Here is a 21,377-nt window from a genome sequence, read left to right as displayed (position 1 = left end):
GGGGGTGGGTCTGATTGGCATAAACCCACCCCTGCTGCTGTAGAGGTATAAATACATTTAGCGCACACTACTACTACTACAGTCTACAGTTAGCCAGTTAGCTGAGTTAGCAGCTGAGTTAGCTGCCGAGTTAGCCGCCGAGTTAGCCACCGAGCTAGCCGCTGAGCTAGCAGCAGAAAGCTCTCAGACCTAGCGTCCATGTTTCTGCTAGAGGTGGTGACTTTGATTGACAGGTGACACATGGTAGGGGGCGGGGCTTCAGCAGACTTGGCGGCCACTCCCACAGCGTTTGGGAGCAGACAAATAGGCAGACTTTTACACAACTTTGAAGCTTAATTTCATATATTTGGCGATTTTTTTAATCATTCAAATTTGGCAATATGTTATCATAATAATTAAATACAATATATATGAGATAGAGTGTGAGTAGATTACATGGCATTCACTCCCAAATTTCTTTTAACCGTTATATCAACAAAAAGGGTTAGAATACAAAATTAGAGGTTTGAGGGTCTGCATGAAAAGACACACACACACCTACACGCACACACACACCTACACGCACACACACACATATACACCTACACACACACACAAATACACCTACACACATATACACCTACACACACACCTACACACACACATATACACCTACACATACACACACACATACGCACATACACACACACACACATATACACCTACACACACACATACTCTCTCACACACACCTACACACACACACACTCACACACACATATACACCTACACACATGCACACACACACACACATACGTACACAAACACACACACATACACTTACACACACACATATACACCTACACACGCACACACACATATACACTTACACACACACACATGCATACACACAAACACACACACACCTACACACACACACACATATACACTTACAAACACACACACATATACACACACACACATACACACACACACAGTTGCTTCTCACTGTTTAAACAGATAAAGCCGCCTTTTTGCAGATCCAACGTTTTTTGTTTCCACAGCTCGCTGATTTCCATCCTTGGTTTTTGACAGAAATTGCACAGTCGCCTTTGTTAGCAGGTTCTGTCATCCAGGATCTGAGGGAAGAACATAATGTTTAGATCAAGGCTGATAGATTTTATGATTCAAACTGTTTAGGAATGTGACTTTTACTTTTTAGTCAGATCACTTCCATTGATCCACTTCCATTTCCCTGCTTCAGCTCTCAGTCCAATCCAGTAGCCAGTGAGTCCTGAACTTCCAAAATTGATATCACTGATGAATGTCTGAGGACAACAGAAAGACACTTATGAGAGATATTTAAACACTGAACTTAAATAAACACACTGTGGCCCACAGACTCAGAAAATACAGTTTCATTTCATATAGGCCGTCATAAAATTCCCACAGTTTTCTCATTACCTTTTCATCTTCATTAACTATTACAGCCAAGTCTGATTTCTTTCCTCTGCAGTCCTCTCGAGCTTCCTCCCAGGTTTTCTGACCAGGAGTCCAGATGTTATTGACTTCATAACAGCTGGACTGGTGGTATTCCCAGCCCCACAGGCAAGGTTTACACTGTCTCTCTGAAATAAGAGAAACCAACAAATAAACAACAATAATAATAATAAACTTTATTTATATAGCACCTTTTTAAAAACAGAGTTTACAAAGTGCTGTGACAGACAAAGCAAAATCATTACAATACAAAGCAGGAGACACACAGCACAGAGAACAGTAACAAGATGAAGGTAGAAGACAATGGGATACAGTAAGGAGATAATGAGAATATAAAATTATACAAAAATAAATAAGACAAAGTAAAATTCAAATAAAATAAAAGACAGTCAACATGTCTAATATGTAGCCTGGAGCTAGACCAACACTTGCTATAAAAGTGATCAGTAAAATCTTAAAATCGATTCTAAATGAACAGGGAGCCAATGAAGAGAAGCGAGGATTGGGGTGATGTGATGTCGTCTGTTAAAATCAGGCGGGGAGTTCTGGTCCTCTGAAATGAGGCCAACGCGGAAGTAACTTAAAACTGCATTCTATCAAAAGGCCACCAGGGGGCGACCGTTTTGGTGTCAAAAGGACTTCCGTCTCTATACAAGTCAATGGAGAATTCACCAACTTCTCACTTGATTTCTAACCTCAGTAAACGTTTTCAAAATGTGTTTATGGTCTCAATCGCTAGTTTAAAGCCTTCTTCAATGCAGTATGATGTTCATTTGGGACATTTTGCCCTCCCTGATTTTATATGTGACGATAAAGCAGGGTATGCATTAGGGCATGGCTACGTCCTGATTGACAGGTTGATTGGTTCACAGGTTCAGGAGGGTGCCTCATGCTCCTCCTGATGCCCATATAAGTAGAATCCCTGTTTTTATTTTTCCCAGCATGCACCTGAAATTTTCAAGATGGCGCTGCTCAGATCCGATACTATTGGCTTTCGAGCAGCAGTCCACAAACCAATGGGTGACGTCACGGATGTTACGTCCATTTTATATACAGTCTATGGTAAAAACCAGTAAGAAGCCGAGCTGCTGCGTTCTGAACTAGTTGGAGGCGAGAGAGACATTTTTGAGGTAACCTGGAAAGGAGAGAGTTGCAGTAATCTAAACGGGAGAAAATAAAAGCATGAATCATTTTTTCCAGGTCAGAGTGGGTGAGCATTGGCTTGTTTGGAGATTGTTCTTAATTGTAAATAACAGGACTGGACAATTTTTGTGATATGAGGAATGAAACATAATTCTGGGTCAAACAGGACTTCAAGATTTCTGGCAGTGTGCTTCAGGTACAACATTACTGCATTGAGACATTATTATTGGTTATTTTTGTGCTTGAGTTATGAGATCTGAACTTACTTCCATCTTTTATTGGGCAGTAGGCATCAATGATCTGCTGGGCAACAGTAACACTGTTCTCTATGTTTCGTATTTGTTCTGTTAATTTGATCAGTGTCTTCAGCTGCTGGTTCTCTGCAGTCAGCTTGTTGTTGTTTCCAGAGATGACAGATGTAACTACAGCGACAGACAGAGGAAAGGGTTGAACTTTGAGAATTTGTTGCAAAGCAATTTTATTCATGCAACACATTTTATACAAAAATATCTTTAACATTATCATAAAAACATTTAAATGACAGGTTCACATCATGATATGATCACATTATATGAAGGCTATGAGGAAATATAAAAACAGGGTTTTCAGTTCTGCTTTGAAGTTGTGACAGAGTTGTTGAATTAACAGATAATGCTGCTAATGGTGTCTGTATACACATTAAAACTTGTTATGTGTACTGTAAATATTCCTCATGTTCAATCTGACCATTAAAAGATCCCCTCTATTCATGTCTGCAAAGATATATTACAAACCTTAGCTGTAGTGTGTGCATGAGTGTTTGTGTCTATGTGTGTGTGTGCATGCATGTGTGTGTGCGTGTATGTGTGTGTGCATTCGTGTGTGTGCGCGTGTCTGTGTGTGTGCATGAGTGTCTCTGTGTGTGTGTGTGCATGTGTGTGTGTGCGTGTGTGCATGAGTGTCTGTGTGTGCATGAGTGTGTGCATGAGTGTGTGTGTGTGTGTGAATGGATGAATGGATGAATAAGAGCTAAATTATAAAGACTTTAAAGCACTACATTAAATGCAGTCAGAACAGAAGTGTAGGATCTCCTCCATTTGAAGGCCGTTATGAACAGAAGGAATGATTGCACCAAGACAAAACTGTAACAATGTAAATATAAACATCTGACTAGTGTTTTAAAACTGACTTTAAAACAAACAACAATCATAAAAACATTTAATTTGATGTGATATTCACATAGAGGATACTCACAGTAGATATGAAGGACCAAGATTACCAACAGTATCACCCAACTCACTGCTACTGGTAGAAAACACTGAGTGAAGGAGCCACACTTCTTATCTAAGAAAACAATAAGGATTGAGCAGAATGATGTCAACACTTTGATTTCAAAATGGACTTTTTATAGATTATAGAAACTTTGATCCTTTTTTAAAAAATTTGAAAAATCAACTAAACTGTTTCTAACATACCTGAGGTGGCTGACATCTTGTCCACAGTGCACACAGCTGTATTAACGTAGTTAACATCACTTAATTCTTCAAGTTCATCTGAAACAGTTCAGATCAAACACTGATGTTTAAATATCTTCAGTAAATTGGCTCTTATTTACAGAATCACATCCAATCTTTTTCTGCCAGTGTGTTGTCATGTATCAGAAGCTTTAAAAAGAATAAACTAACATACTGTTTCACTAAAAGATGAAAACCTCATTGAGTGTTTATGTATTAGAAAGCACCTGTATGAAGACTATAAAGACATATAAAGTACAGAGAAGAGGAAGTTTTCAGTTCTGCTTTTAGGTTATCGTCTAACACATCTTGAGATCATCTCTGGAAATAATTTAATGGTGTTAATGGTTTTAAGAAGGCGCGTTTGCAACCTATTTTCACACCATTTTAGTTCTGCTTTGCTCTGCAGTCCTCTTGAGCTTCCTCTCAGCTTCTCTGAACAGGAGGATCAGGGTTATTGACCGCAGTGTGATATGACGATATATCGAGGCCGGCTCTACGCTGGGGCAAGGGGCTTTTTTGTTCTTCTGATTGGGTGGGTTGCAGCCTACAGCCCGATTACACTGTACTGCATGCACGAAGCTCCCACTTTTTGAAATTATTAGTTTAAACGCCCCATTTACCATGTTGATGATCAGTGCATCAGTCTATCCACTCAGTGCTTCATTATCAAATGTACATGTACATTTTTAGAGTGAATAATATTATTAATAATATTGAGATATGACGTGTGAGTTGCTGATCAGAATGAAAATTAGTTTCTGTCTGTATTTTAAAAAGGAAAAAGTGAGAAGAGGATAAAATGAAGAAAATAGGAGAGATAGAAAAAAGAAAAAGAAACAGTGTTTAAAAGCACAGCAGCAGCTTTATGCTTCTTTGGTTGGTTCAGTTTAAAAAGTCTTAATGAGAAATTTTCTTTATTTCCATCTGTTCAATAAATCAACTCTGATCCTGATCCACTTCTAAAACATCTGGAAGTATTTTATTGATAAGCAAAGACGGTTAGTTTAGTTACTAGAAAATTCCAGGGAAATTTTGAGTGCCACAGGTCTGCTGCTGGGAGGAGTACACGATTTATTTCCAGTGTTCAAAAGTCCCTGATCATATTCTGGTTTTGAGAAATGTGTATATTGTTACTATAGCCATAGGCACCGAAACCGTGGGTGCTCAGGGGCCAGGGCACCCACGGGAATTCATGAGCACCCACGGGATCCAGCTGACATTTTTAATCAAACACGTACTTCGGACGAGACTAGCGGTTTCTCTGTTATAACACTGTAACTCGTACCGTTGTTCCTACTTACACTTATTGTAGACGTCCGATTGGGATATATAGCGCTCTATTTAAAATATGTTTGCATAACGGTGCGCAGAGAAGTGTAGTCATTTACTTAATAAAGGAGCACAATCCATACAAACAAGCATTATATTTGCAATGTTGTGTTTTGAGATGAATTCTGAGGTTCATTTTAGGCATATTTAATTAATGTCCATCAAAGAAATGTTTAAATATTTATAATATTAGTAATAATGCTAAGCTGTAGTGCATGATGGGATGAGACAGCCGAGAAAATGTGAGACTTCTTCCTGCTGCCTTCGTTTCTATGACAACAAGCGCTTACAACTGTTCTGGACAACAAAATCTAGATGCCAAATTGCCAATACACATGTTTTCTATTGACTTTTTATTAAAATTGTTTTGTGCATGAGGTTTGGCAACATTGCATATGAACAGACAAGAACCCGATAGAAGGAATGGTGAAGCAGCATCAAAGACGAAGAACATAGTTTGTAACGATCAACGATCGGCAGGGAGAGAAATTATGCTTGAATATTGCTCGATTTAAATTTAAATAGGTTATTTTATTGTAAAATATTGATGCAATATGCACAGGGAAAATAAATAGGACTATATGATACGTTATTATGCAATTTATGGGTCGCGACCCCCAGTTGGGAACCGCGAGCACCCACGGGCAAAAACAAAAGTCGGCGCCTATGACTATAGCGCCCCCTGTTTGCAGAAATGGCTCAAATACGACATGCACATTAAGTGCATCAGGCCAGAATACTTAAGTGAAAACTTTTAGCCAATCAGCCAATCACAAAAAAAAGCTCAGTTTCCGCCTAGCGACAGGCCCTACGGTTGCTATGGTGATGTGTGAGAATCTGCTTGGAAATTCTCAAAATGCCCCCAGAATTTGGCTTCGGACAAGGTCCCAAACAATTGCAAACTGTGAGAAAACCGTAACTCCTGTCCAAAAAACGAAAACACAGTGAGAGACAGTGTAAGCTCAGACGTAAGCTCAGTGTGAAGACAGAGTGAGATTCTTTTGAGAAAAAAAAGACGATTACATTAGGGTCAATGTGGAGCGAGACAGGTATTGCCGCCGGTCTCGGCCCCCCCGTTTAAATTTTGTGAAGAACCCGCCTGTCAATGTCACATTTTATGAATCCCAACACCTATGTCTACATTTTGACAAAAAATTATTTGTTTCCTTTTCACGATTTGGCCGTGAGCTAGAGTTAAAAATAAAAATTAAGGTTATTTTTTACTGTTTCTTGCACTCAAGCTAACTGACGCTTCCACTCTAACTTTGAAGAAAAAGTGATTTCCACTCCTCGTTTGACTGCTCATAGTTTGACAACTTTACATGTTATGTAAAAACAGTTTGGTATTTTTCGAGAGAGCGCAAGTTTTCCTCTGTTTTAAAGTATGAATCACATTGATACGTGCAGGTATGAGAGAGCTAGGTGACTCCGAAAAAAGGTGAAATTTTGTTGGTTTTTCAAAAAATTCCCATTTATTTCCAATGGTGAATTCTCACGTTTTTTTGGGAATAACTTAGAAAAATTGGAATTTCAACACCAAAAGTAATAGTACTTCTTTCCCGATCGAACCGAACGTTTTGATGTATATATTGTCGGGGTTTTCTCAAAGCTGCAGGACGAGTTACGCGCTGAAGAATATTAAAAAGTATGGAGAAGATTAAGAGATGCCTGGCAGCTACGCACCCGTGGCACTAATTAGAAGAAACACAATATAGGAAAAGATATTTACTGAAACAGTATTTTATATATTCATAAAATATACAACCAGCAGTTAAATTACTAAAGCACACAAACATTTCTAGATATAACCTCTTAATGTTGCTGAGTGCAACACAATGATGCATTTTACTTAAAAATGTACAAAATGTTTTTACCATCATAGTCTCTCAAATTTCTGTGGGAAACACTGGATTTGCAATATCAAATTAGATAGTAGATTATCAATTTACTTTGACTTTTTTGATGTTTAAATATCTGCAGTAAATTGGCTCTTATTTACAGAATCACATCCAATCTTTTGCTGCCAATGTGTTGTCATGTATCAAAAGCTTAAAAAAGAATAAACTAATATACTGTTTCACTAAAAGATGAAAACCTCATTGAGTGTTTACGTATTAGAAAGCATCTTACCTCCAGATGAAGCAACAGTGAGCATCTGTGTGTTTCTGTTCATCCTGAACTAAAGACACTGACAGCCAGCAGTCCTGTATGAAGACTATAAAGACATAAAGTACAGAGAAGAGGAGGGTTTCAGTTCTGCTTTTAGGTTATCGTCTAACGCATCTTTAGATCATGTCTGGAAATAATCTAATTGTGTTTATGGTTTTAACAGGTTGTGGTTGCAACCTATTTTCATACTATTTAGTTCTGCTTTTCTCTGCAGTTCTCTTCAGCTTCCTCTCAGCTTCTCTGAACAGGAGGATCCGGGTTTATTGACCGCAGTGTGATATGACGATATATCGAGGCCGGCTCTACGCTGGAGCAAGGGGCTTTTTTGTTTTTGCTTCTGATTGGGTGGGTTGCAGCCTACAGCCCGACTACACTGTACTGCATGCATGAAGCTCCCACTTTCTTTGAAACTATTAGTTTAAACGCCCCATTTACCATGTTGATGATCAGTGCATCAGTCTATCCACTCAGCGCTGTGTCAGTGCTTCATTATCAAATCCAGTTTGCATAATGAGAGTATGCTCAAATCATTGAAACTCCATTCCATGTTTTCACTGCTACCTTACACACACACACACACACACACACACACACACACACACACACACACACACAACCACACAACCACACACACACACACACACAGGGCTGGACTGGGACAAAAAATCGTCCCGGGCATTTTGAGCCGAGACCAGCCCACCAGGTATTGATAGAAAGACAATGAAGCCTCTGTCTTGTTGGTGTATATGTACTTGTCTAATACACTTAAACCTACACCATCCTCCCAGTCCCGTTATTCTATACAGTACTTAGTGGAAACCAAAAGGCTGCTTGGTCTAGTTAACCTCCTGAACAATGAACAACGTATGATGGGATCCTGAAATTAGGACAGAGAGGAATAGAGGTGAGACATGATTATTGATGAATATTAAAATGAATAAATGAAAGATTTAGTAATATTTTCATAGACTATTTATTCACCACATCAATAAACAGCACAGCAACACAGAATATTTCCTCAAACATGGCAACCTTTAAAAAGTGAAAGAATAACACTTGATGGACTTACTTGTGATCACAATAATAATCTTTACACTAGAAAATGTGGGAAAATAGTTGTCTCTTGCTCTTCCGTCTCCTCTCTCTCACACATGGTGGGTTAAAACCTGGTGTAACATATAAAGATTGACACAATATGTTGAGGTTTGGAGGAGTTCCCAGATAACAACAGCATAAATGAAATATTTAATTTTCACCTGACAAAAATGTACATTTTTAGAGTGAATAATATTATTAATAATATTGACAGATGACGTGTGAGTTGCTGATCAGAATGAAAAAGTGTTTCTGTCTGTATTTTAAAAAGGAGAAAGTGAGAAGAGGATAAAAGGAGGAAAGAGGAGAGACGGGAGGAGAGATTGGACTAAAAGGAGGAGAAAACACAAGAGGATGAGAAATGTAAGAAAAGAAGGAGGGAGGAGGAGGAAGAGGGAAGAAAAGAAGACATGATTAAAGAAAATGAAAGGATGAAAAGAGGAGGAAATGAGAACACTGGAAAGACGATGAGATCAGGAAAGGATGGAGGGAAAGGGAGGAAAAAGGAGAGAAAGAAGGAGGGAATTACATATGAAAATGAGTGGAGAAAACACATGGGGATGAGAGATGGGAGAAAAGGAGGGAGGAGGAAAAGAAAGGTGTAATAAGGGGAGACAGATAGGATGAGAGGAGGACGAGAAATGAAAAGAAGGAAGAGTAAGAAGAAAGTGATAAAGAAACAAGAGAAGTAGAGAGGATAAGAGGAGAGGAGGAAAACAGAGAGACATATGAAGAAAGGACAGAGTGAGAGAAGAGGATAAAATGAAGAAAAGAGGAGAGACAGAAAAAAGAAAAAGAAACAATGTTTAAAAGCACAGCAGCAGCTTTATACTTGTTTGGTTGGTTCAGTTTAAAAAGTCTTAATGAGAAATCTTCTTTATTTCCATCTGTTCAATAAATCAACTCTGATCCTGATCCACTTCTAAAACATCTGGAAGTCTTTCATTGATAAGCAAAGACGGTTAGTTTAGTTACTAGAAAAGTCCAGAGAAATTTTGAGTGCCACGGGGCTACTGCCGGGATGAGTACACGATTTATTTCCAGTGTTCAAAAGTCACCCTGATCATATTCTGGTTTTGAGTATTAAGTACATCTTACTAGTCAGTATCAAGTGTAATGTACTTTATTCTCAACTTAACATCCCTGAAAATTATTAGGTAAATGTTAATCATATTTAAGCATAAATAATATTTATTTAAACTAATTAATTAAAGTCTACTTCATTTTTTCACAGACATCACTGTTATGAAATTATTAAGTAAATCTTATCATCAAGAGAGTAGATTTTATTATACTTTTTTATGACTGGAAATCTGCTTGGAAATTGTCTTGAAATAAATCATGTACTCATCCCGGTTCAAAAGTCACCCTGATCATATTCTGGTTATGAGAAATGTCTTGTTATATTGTTAGTATAGCGCCCCCTGTTTGCAGAAATGGCTCAAATACGACACACTTTTGTATTGTGAGTGTATGCACAACATTTACAAAGTTCAATATTACCTTGAAGATGTATGGCACATTAAGTGCATCAGGCCATGCCAGGAAACTTAAGTGAATACTTTTAGCCAATCACAAAAAAGTAGCTCAGTTTCTGCCCAGCAACAGGTTGCTAAGGGCAGCTAAGGCCGTACGGTTGCTATGGCGATGTGTTAGAATCTGCTTAGAAATTCTCAAAATGCCCCCAGAATTTGGCTTCTGACAAGGTCCCGAACAATTGCAAACTGTGAGAAAACCGTAACTCCTGTCCAAAAACCGAAAACACCGTAAGAGACACAGAAGCCGGCAGATTCTGACAGTGATTATTTTATTCAGATATTCCTTAAAATGAGCGTGTAAGCTCAGTGTGAAGACAGAGTGAGATTCTTTTGAAAAAAAAAGACGATTACATTAGGGTCAAAGGGGAGCTAGACAGTTATTGCCTCCGGTCTCGGCACCCCCGTTTAAATTTTGTGAAGACACCGCCTGTCAACATCACATTTTATGAATCCCAACACCTATGTCTACATTTTGACAAAAAATTATTTGTCTCCTTTTCACGGTTTGGCCGTGAGCTAGAGTTAAAAATAAAAATTAAGGTTATTTTTTACTGCTTCTCGCACTCAAGTTAACTGACGCTTCCACTCTAACTTTGAAGAAAAAGTGATTTCCACTCCTCATTTGACTGCTCATAGTTTGAAAAGTTTACATTTTATGTAAAAACAGTTTGGTATATTTTGAGAGAGCGCAAGTTTTCCTCCGTTTTAAAGTTTGATTCACATTTCTACGTGCAGGTATGAGAGAGCTAGGTGACTCCGAAAAAAGGCGACATTTTTGGGGTTTTTCAAAAAATTCCCATTTATTTCCAATGGTGAATTCTCCCGTTTTTTTGGGATTAACTTTGGGAAAAATTGGAATTTCAACACCAAAAGTCATAGCACCTCTTTCCCGATTGAACCGCACATTTTGATGTATATATTGCTGGGCTTTTCTCAAAGCTGCAGGACGAGTTATGCGCGGAAATTTGGCGGAAGAATAATAAAAAGTATGGATAAGATTAAGAGATACCTCGGAGCTGCACACCCGTGGCACTAATTAGAAGAAACACAATATAGGAAAAGATATTTACTGAAACAGTATTTTATATATTCATAAAATATACAACCAGCAGTTAAATTACTAAAGCACACAAACATTTCTAGATATAACCTCTTAATGTTGCTCTGAGTGCAACACAATGATGCATTTTACTTAAATATGTACAAAATGTTTTTACCATCATAGTCTCTCAAATTTCTGTGGGAAACACTGAAACACTGGATTTGCAATATCAAATTAGAAGTGTGCAATTTACTTTTATTTTATTAGCAATATGTTATAAATTATAATAATTAAATACAATATATATGAGATAAAGTGAGTTTAAGTAGCCAAACACTCGCGGCAACACATACATGGTATTCAATCCCAAATTTATTTTAACCGTTATTTCAACAAATAGGGTTAGAATACAAAATTAAAGCCGCAAGCGGCGATGGCGGGCCCTCACTCACCCATGCCACCGCGGGGCCTGAGGCATGGCGGGGCTGTGGCGTGAAGCAGAAACTGAGAAAAAACCTGGAAGGAGGCCAAAAATGCAATGTTTCGTTCATCCAGTAGGGGGCAGTCACAGGTAGTTACACATATGGTATGGTGTGGTCTGGTGTGTTCAGGGCGGCCACTCATCAGTCATGTGAAGTTTGGAGTGAATTGGACAAAGCATGAAGGAGTTATGAGAGGTTGATGGTTCATCCACCAGGGGGCAGTAGAGTGTAACAAAACACAAGCGGTTGCGTTCAGGGTGGGACAGTGATTACACATGTGAAGTTTTGTGGAAATCGCACAATGATGATGTAAAATATGGCACTTCCTGTTTCCACTAGGGGGCGACACGAGTGAGATCGCCTATGAGCGAATGGAGACGTTGAGGTCGGCACCCTGGACCTGTGTACCAATTTTCATGATGATACGAGTTCAATAAAGCCATCAAAAAGCCAAACGTTTTTTCATGGCGAGGAATTGATGGTCGCCGCGTCGCCACATGGACGCCATTACTCGTAGCTTCACAGTCTTCATAATGTAGCTTCACCAACTGGTTCTGAATGAAGTTGATGGGGCAAAGTATGTAATTTTAATGAATCTTAGTTAACTTCCTGTTACCACCGGGGGGCGCTATGAGTTACGTGGGAAGTTAATATATCGGGACGTTCAGGGCGGAGCCATCATCATGTCCAGCAAGTTTGAAGCTGATTGGATGAAGTATGTGGGCGTGAGAGCCACTCGTATGTACATGGCGAGCACGCCAAAGTTAGTTGAGCCCTGGCAGACACGCCCTTTGACCTACGGATGCGCAGAGCACAACTTAAGCTCAGCTAGGTCTGGAGATGTTGCGTACCTAATTTGAACTTGATCGGGCGAACGCTGTGGGAGGAGTTAATTTTAGGCGGGAAAAATCAAAACCAAAATGGCCGACTTCCTGTTGGGTTGAGGTCATGAGGTCAAGAGGCTTTTTTGCATATCTGGGTATAATACATATGTGTACCGAATTTTATGAGCATAGGACAAAGTTAGCAAAATTCCCTATGGGCATTTTTGGACTTTGTAGGGGGCGCTATTCCGCCATTCTGCGTCGACCATGTGCGACCACCCAAAAATATCGAATTTCGGATGAGGCCGGACGTCCGTGCAAAAGTATAAGCATTTTCGCATTTGGGAAAGGGGCGAAATTGGGGCACGAAATGTTGGAATAATAATAATAATAATAATAATAATAATTAAAGCTGCAAGCAGCGATGACCGGGCCCAAGCTCCCTAGCCACGCCTCTAATGAGCGAGACTTGCCGTGTTTTGTTCATCTACATCAATGTAGAGGGAGGGGCTCAATTTTCTTAATCTTCTACGGGGTGCAGTGCCGCCATTTGGCCAGCAGTTCCTGTTTAATGGTGAAACATCAAAATTCCTCACATCACCACGAAGCAACCAAACCAGTAATCATAAAGATTTTGATAACTTTTTATCTCCAATATCTGAAGATGTTTCTGAGTGAATTTGAAGTCGGTCAGATAAAATCTCTAGGAGGAGTTCGTTCAAATACGAGGCGTGGAAATCGCCAAAATCGCACATGTTTTTCAAAATGGCCGATTTCCTGTTGGAGTGAGGGTATGGGTCCAAGAGACTTTTTTGTGCGTCTTTACATGATACATATCTGTACCGAATTTCGTTTATCTATGTCAAGCTGAGTTGAGGGGCTCAATTTTTTTGATTTTCTAGGGTGCGCTATTGTATCCAGTAGGTGGCGCTATGGAGCTAACACAGTATTGATGCATAGACGTGTTCAGGGCGGTACCCTCTACATGCGTGATTAATTTGGTGTAGATTGGACAATGTATGTAGGAGTTATAAGGACTTCCTGCTTTTTGGCGAAGGATCAAATGGCGAAGGAAATTGTCGGCACCGCCACGCCCAAACCGAATCCCTAATCAGAAAGTTTTTGATAATTTTTCATCTCCAATGTCTCAAGATGTTTCTGAGTGAATTTGAAGTTGGTCGGATAAAATCCCTAGGACAAGTTCGTAAAAGTACAGGGCGTGGAAATCGCCGAAATTACACGAGTATCCAGTAGGTGGCGCTATGGAGCTTACACAGTATTGATGCATAGACATGTTCAGGGCGATACCTTCTACATGCGTGATTAATTTGGTGTAGATTGGACGATGTATGTAGGAGTTATAAGGACTTCCTGCTTTTTGGCGAAGGATCAAATGGCGAAGGAAATTGTCGGCACCGCCACGCCCAAACCGAATCCCTAATCAGAAAGTTTTTGATAACTTTTCATCTCCAATGTCTCAAGATGTTTCTGAGTGAATTTGAAGTCGGTCGGATAAAATCCCTAGGACAAGTTCGTTAAAATACGAGGCGTGGAAAACGCCAAAATCGCACATATTTTTCAAAATGGCCGACTTCCTGTTGGAGTGACGTCATGGGCCCCATAGACTTTTTTGTGTGGCTGGACATGATACATATATATACCAAATTTCGTTCATGTACGTCAACCTGTCACATTTTAATATTCGTTAGGGGGCGCTATTGAGCCATTTTGCGACGGAAATTTTGGCGGACCATAGAATATCAAATTTTTCGCCGGATCTAATGTGTGCGCAAATTTTTTTGAGTTTTGGGGCACGTTTAGGCTGTCAAAAAGGCGTTTGTTTAGTCGGACGAATAATAATAATCACTACGATTACAATAGGGCCTTCGCACTGTAGTGCTTGGGCCCTAATAATAAACATTACAATTTCAATAGGGCTTTCGCCAGGCGACTTGCAGTCGCCGCTCGGGCCCTAATTAGAGGTTTGATGGTCTGCTTGAAAAGACGCACGCACGCACACACACACACACACACACACACACACACACACACACACACACACAGGGTTACTTTAGTCACGTTTAGGGTATTCACATAGAGTATTAAGTCAGGTGTGTGTCCCTGAAAGTGACTTAAGTCATACAGACACACACACACACACATACACCTACACACACACATACACTCACATAAACCTACACACACACACACATATATATATACATACATACATAGCTTAAAGAAAAAACTATCTGAATAAAAAATATTTGTATATATATTTACAATCCAGTTGATATGATCTTACATGTTATTAATCTTTACAGAGTATCCAGTAACCTTCTCATGTGGCTTCTCACTGTTTAAACATATAAAGCCGCCTTTTTGCAGATCCAACCGTTTTTGTTTCCACAGTTCACTGATTTCCATCCTTGGTTATGGACAGAAATTGCACAGTAGTCGTTGTTAGCAGGTTGTGTCATCCAGGATCTGAGAGAAGAACATAATGTTTAGATCAAGGCTGATAGATTTTATGATTCAAACTGTTTAGGAATGTGTCTTTTACTTTTCAGCCAGATCACTTCCATCGATCCACTTCCATTTCCCTGCTTCAGCTCTCAGTCCAATCCAGTAGCCAGCGAGTCCTAAACTTCTCCAACTGTTATCACTGATGAATTTCTGAGGACAACAGAAAGACACTTATCAGAGATATTTAAACACTGAACTTAAATAAACACACTGTGGCCCACAGACTCAGAAAATACAGTTTCATTTCATATATGACATCATAAAATTCCCACAGATTTCTCATTACCTTTTCAGCTTCATTAACTATTACAGCCAAGTCTGAATTCTTTGCTCTGCAGTTCTGTTGAGCTTCCTCCCAGGTTTTCTGACCAGCAGGATAAGGGTTAATGACTGTATAACAGCTGGACTGGTGGTGCAGCCAGCCTTTCAGACAAGGTTTACACTGTCTGTCTGAAATAAGAGAAACCAACAAAAAAACAATAATAATAATAAGTTTATTTATATAGCACCTTTTAAAAACAGAGTTTACAAAGTGCAAAATCATTACAATATAAAGCAGGAGACACACAACACAGAGAGCAGTAACAAGACCGACATTAACAAGATGAAGGTAGAGGACAATGGAATACAGTAAGGAGATAATGAGAATATAAAAATATATAAAAATAAATAAGACAAAGTAAAAATAAAATAAAATAAAAGACAAAACGAACAAACAACATCACATAAAAGCTAGCCTGTAGAAATGAGAAGTGATTTGAAAGAAGTTACTGAATCTGCTAGCTTTCCAAAGCTGAGGGGCCCTGATGGCGAAAGCGCTGTCCGCTCTAGATTTCAACCTCATCTTTGGGACAATCAGAAGAGCCTCAACCCCGAGGATCTAAGGCTGAGGGCCGGCTAATATGGAGTCAACTTGTCTGATATGTAGCTTAGAGCTAGACCCAGACGTGCTTTAAAAGTGATCAGTAAAATCTTAAAACCAATTCTAAAATGAACAGGGAGCCAGTGAAGAGAAGTAAGGATTGGGGTGATGTGATGTCGTCTGTTAAAACCAGTAAGAAGCCGAGCTGCTGCGTTCTGAACTAGTTGGAAGTGAGAGAGACATTTTTGAGGTAACCCGGAAAGGAGAGAGTTGCAGTAATCTAAACGGGAGAAAATAAAAGCATGAATCATTTTTTCCAGGTCAGAGTGGGTGAGCATCGGCTTGAGTTTGGAGATTGTTCTTAATTATAAATAACAGGACTGGACAATTTTTGTGATATGAGGAATGAAACTTAATTCTGAGTCAAACAGGACTCCAACATTTCTGGCAGTGGGCTCCAGGTACAACATTACTGCATTGTTACATTATTGTTGGTTATTTTTGTGCTTGAGTTATGAGATCTGAACTTACTTCCATCTTTTATTGGGCAGTAGGCTTCACAGATCTGCTGGGTGACAGTAACACAGTTATCTATGTTTCGTATTTGTTCTGTTAGGTTGTTCTTCTCGGTCTCCAGCTGCTGGTTTTGTGTCTTCAGCTCCTGGTTCTCTCCAGTTAGTTTCTTAATCTTCATGTCTGAGTCATTATATTCCTTGGTCAGGTTTTCCAGCTGCTGGTTCTCTGCAGTCAGCTTGTTGTTGTTTTCAGAGATGACAGATGTAACTACAGCAACAGACAGAGGAAAGGGTCAAAATTTGAGAATTTGTTGCAAAGCAATTTTATTTATGCCACAAATTTAATACAAAAACAACTTTAACATTATCATAACATTAAAATGACAGGTTCACATTATGATATGATCACATTATATGAAGGCTATGAGGAAATATATAAACAGTGTTTTCAGTTCTGCTTTGAAGCTGTGACAGAGTTGTTGAATTAACAGATAATGCTGACTTGTGTTAACTAAATGTTTTAAAAGTCGGTCTTAAATCAATACTCAGGTATCTGTACAAACATTAAAACGTGTTATGTGTGCTGTAAATATTCCTCCTGTTCATACTGACCATTAAAAGATCCCCTCTACACATGTCTGCAAAGATATATTACAAACCTTAGCTGTAGTGTGTGCGTGTGGATTAGTGTGTGCGAGTGTGTGCGCGTGAGTGTGTGTGTGCATGCGTGTGTTAGTGTGTGTGTGCATGTGTGTAAGTGTGTGTGTGCGTGTGTGTGCATGAGTGTGTGTGCATGAGTGTGTGTGTGTGCGTGCGTGTGTGCATGAGTGTGTGTGTGCATTCATGTGTGTGTGTGTGTGCATGCGTGTGTGCATGAGTGTGTGTGTGTGCATGAGTGTGTGTGCGTGTGTGCATGAGTGTGTAAGTGTGTGCATGAGTGTATGTGTGTGTGTGTGTGTGTGTGTGTGTGTGCATGAGTGTGTGTGTGTGCGTGTGTGCATGAGTGTGTGTGTGCATGAGTGTGTGTGTGAGTATGTGTGTGTGTGCATGTGTGTGTGTGTGTGAATGGATGAATAAGAGCTAAATTATAAAGCACTTTAAAGCACTACATTAAATGCAGTCAGAACAGAAGTGTAGGATCTCCTCCATTTGAAGGCCGTTATGAATCTATCCTTTACATAAAAACTAACAACAATAATAACAAGCTATGAAAAAACATGTAATTTGATGTGATATTCACATAGAGGATACTCACAGTAGATATGAAGGACCAAGATTACCAACAGTATCACCCAACTCACTGCTACTGGTAGAAAACACTGAGTGAAGGAGCCACACTTCTTATCTAAGAAAACAATAAGGATTGAGCAGAATGATGTCAACACTTTGATTTCAAAATGGACTTTTTATAGATTATAGAAACTTTGAACTTTTTTTAAAAAAAATATGAAAAATCCAATGATTTACAAAAAATGAAACTTAAAGTATGTTTCTAACATACCTGAGGTGGCTGACATCTTGTCCACAGTGCACACAGCTGTATTAACGTAGTCACTTTCTTCTTCAAGTTCATCTGAAACAGTTCAGATCAAACACTGATGTTTAAATATCTGCAGTAAATTGGCTCTTATTTACAGAATCACATCCAATCTTTTGCTGCCAGTGTGTTGTCATGTATCAGAAGCTTTAAAAAGAATAAACTAACATACTGTTTCACTAAAAGATGAAAACCTCATCGAGTGTTTACGTATTAGAAAGCATCTTACCTCCAGATGAAGCAACAGTGAGCGTCTGTGTGTTTCTGTTCATCCTGAACTAAAGACACTGACAGCCAACAGTCCTGTATGAAGACTATAAAGACATAAAGTACAGAGAAGTGGAAGGTTTCAGTTTTGCTTTCTGCTTTAAGTTGTGAAAGGTGTTAGGTTATCGGCTAACACTTCTTGAGATCTTGTCTGGAAATAATCTGATGGTTTTAATGGTTTTAACAGGTTGTGTTTGCAACTTATTTTCACACTATTTTAATTCTGCTTTGCTCTGCAGTTCTCTTGAGCTTCCTCTCAGCTTCTCTGAACAGGAGGATTAGGGTTTTTGACCACAGAACAGCTGGACTGGTTGTGCAGCCAGTCGTAGGACTGTGTGATATGACGATATATTGAGTGCTTCATTATCAAATCCATTCTGCATTTTGAGAGGATGCTCAAATCAATGAAGCTCCATGTTTACACTGCTACCTTACACACACACACACTAACACACACACACACACACACACACACACGCACAAGGTTACTTAAGTAACTTTTGGGGTATTCACATAGAGTTTTAAGTCAGATGTGTATCCCTGAAAGTGACTTAAGTCATACAGACACACACGCATATATACACACACATATACACCTTCACATACACTCACATACACCTACACTTACACACCTACACACACACTCACACACATAGCATATACATACACAGCTTCAAGAAAAAAATCCCATATTCGGAATAAAAAATCTTTGTATTGATATTTACAATCCAGTTGATATGATATTACATGTTATTAATCTTTACAGAGTATCCAGTAACCTCATGTGTGGCTTCTCACTGTTTAAACAGATAAAGCCGCCTTTTTGCAGATCCAACCGTTTTTGTTTCCACAGCTCACTGATTTCCATCCTTGGTTATAGACAGTAATTGCACAGGTGCCGTTGTTAGCAGGTTGTGTCATCCAGGATCTGAGAGAAGAACATAATGTTTAGATCAAGGCTGATAGATTTTATGATTCAAACTGTTTAGGAATGTGACTTTTACTTTTCAGCCAGATCACTTCTATCGATCCACTTCCATTTCTCTGCTTCAGCTCTCAGTCCAATCCAGTAGCCAGTGAGTCCTGGACTTTTCCAACTGTTAACACTAATGAATGTCTGAGGACAACAGAAAGACACTTATGAGAGATATTTAAACATTGAACTTAAATAAACACACTGTGGCTCACAGACTCAGAAAATAAGGTTTCATTTCATATAGGCCGTCATAAACTTCCCCCAGTTTTATCATCAAAGCTTGTAAAGCGCAGTTTCAGGAGCGGGAACACACCCCAATTACACTCCTTCCGGCTCCTATATAAACAAACCTAACCCTCTTCCCCCTCTTTCGCTCTCGTATTCAGCGTTTCGGGTGCAGGCAGTCTCAGTCAAGCTTTCATGGTCATCCCAGAAACAGATCGTACTTCCCGCATAATTGCATTAACAAAACTTGAACAAACGCACTGATTATTACTCCAAGAGAACTCCAGATCAACCCATCCGACTTGACTGAAGATTCGTGTGAAACCGGTGTTACAAATCAACTGGTTTTCACATTAACTGGTTACCTTTGTTTGTAAACGTTGGGCCTCTGTCACTGCGACTGCAGATGTTCCAATCACGGAGAGAAAACATAGCTGACCTCGCGAATGCCTGAATGTACTTCCATATATATCTGATGATCTCTAGCTCCACCTGGTTAATCCAAGCATGATGCTTCATGTTGTGAAGTACAATTGTGGGATCCGAAATACTGTCACCATATTCTGTATTCATCTCCAAATAAAAATAAATAAATAAAAAGTCACCCGATACGGGATTTGATACCGAGTGTGTCACCAACTGCAAAACCATTACAGCGCAACGCAATTACACACCCATCAGCTGTCACAAGGTGATATAACAACTGTTGAAGTAATGACGTAGGCACGGCCACGTCTTTCAAAACACCTTGGCCAACTGGCTAACTTGTGACCACTGTTATTGCAATGATAGCCACCTTACAGGTCCAGCTTATTGCACCTCTGAAAAACATTTCACGATGATCAAAGATCACGTCTGGTAGCGGTGGTCGAGGAAAATCACGCATTTGATGTTTTGGACATGTTTACGTCCGTGTGTTGTAAATCATGTTGGAGCAACAGTGTGTAAAATAAACAATTTGAAGTCGAGCGGAGTAACGCGTGGAATATAGGATATCCACACATATTGGCACACTCTGTTATAATATCATTCATCACATCACTTGTTGATTTTAGGAAGTTTGGACTGAATGGTTGGATGGGTATGGGGCGTGGAAAGCAATATGACTAAATGTGAAATTGAGCCTAAAAGTTCCTTTTTGTTTCCTAGGGCTATTTAGTCAGATAGGATTGTTATATTTTTTGTCAACCGGTCGAGGCTGATGTTCTCCCACTTTGAGTCTGGTTCTGAGGTTTCTTCCTGTTAAAAGGGAGTTTTTTCTTGCCACTGTCGCCAAGTGCTTGCTCATGTGGGAATGTTGGGTCTCTTTAAAATTAAAACTGAAGAGTTCGGTTTAGACCTGCTCTATGTGTAAAGTGCCTTGAGATGACTTTGTTGTGATTTGGCGTTATACAAATATAGATTGATTGATTGATTGATTGATTGATATCCGCTCAAATTCAAATTGTTTTATTTTACAGACTGTTGCTCCAACATGATTTACAACAAATGTGACAGAAAAAAGAAACAGTGTGTTTAAAGCACAGCAGCAGCTTTATACTTGTTTGTTTGGTTCAGTTTAAAAGTCTTAATGAGAAATCTTCTTTATTTCCATCTGTTCAATAAATCAACTCTGATCCTGATCCACTTCTAAAACATCTGGAAGTCTTTCATTGATAAGCAAAGACGGTTAGTTTAGTTACTAGAAAATTCCAGGGAAATTGTGTGAAAAAGTGCCACGGGGCTACTGCCGGGATGAGTACATGATTTATTTCCAGTGTTCAAAAGTCACCCTCATCATATTCTGGTTTTGAGTATTAAGTACATTTTACTGGTCAGTATCAAGTGTAATGTACTTTATTCTCAACTTAACATCCCTGAAAATTATTAGGT

The 21,377-nt window shown here is 39.2% G+C and overlaps 1 protein-coding gene across 1 annotated transcript; it reads right to left on the bottom strand.

Moving 5' to 3' along the window:
- Nucleotides 1-14,957: 14,957 nt before the first annotated feature.
- On the bottom strand, nucleotides 14,958-18,309 carry LOC133983986 (CD209 antigen-like protein A). The gene is made up of 6 exons (XM_062423201.1): nucleotides 18,267-18,309; nucleotides 18,002-18,073; nucleotides 16,517-16,768; nucleotides 15,410-15,573; nucleotides 15,161-15,273; nucleotides 14,958-15,084 (listed from the first exon to the last, which is right to left on the bottom strand). Exons 1-6 carry the CDS (start codon nucleotides 18,307-18,309, stop codon nucleotides 14,958-14,960), a joined length of 771 nt encoding a protein of 256 aa, XP_062279185.1.
- Nucleotides 18,310-21,377: the final 3,068 nt, after the last annotated feature.

Source organism: Scomber scombrus, chromosome 7, assembly GCF_963691925.1.
Source record: "Scomber scombrus chromosome 7, fScoSco1.1, whole genome shotgun sequence".
Taxonomy (NCBI): domain Eukaryota; kingdom Metazoa; phylum Chordata; class Actinopteri; order Scombriformes; family Scombridae; genus Scomber; species Scomber scombrus.
The sequence above is the reverse complement of the archived record's forward strand: the minus strand, read 5'-3'. Positions and strand labels throughout refer to the sequence as shown.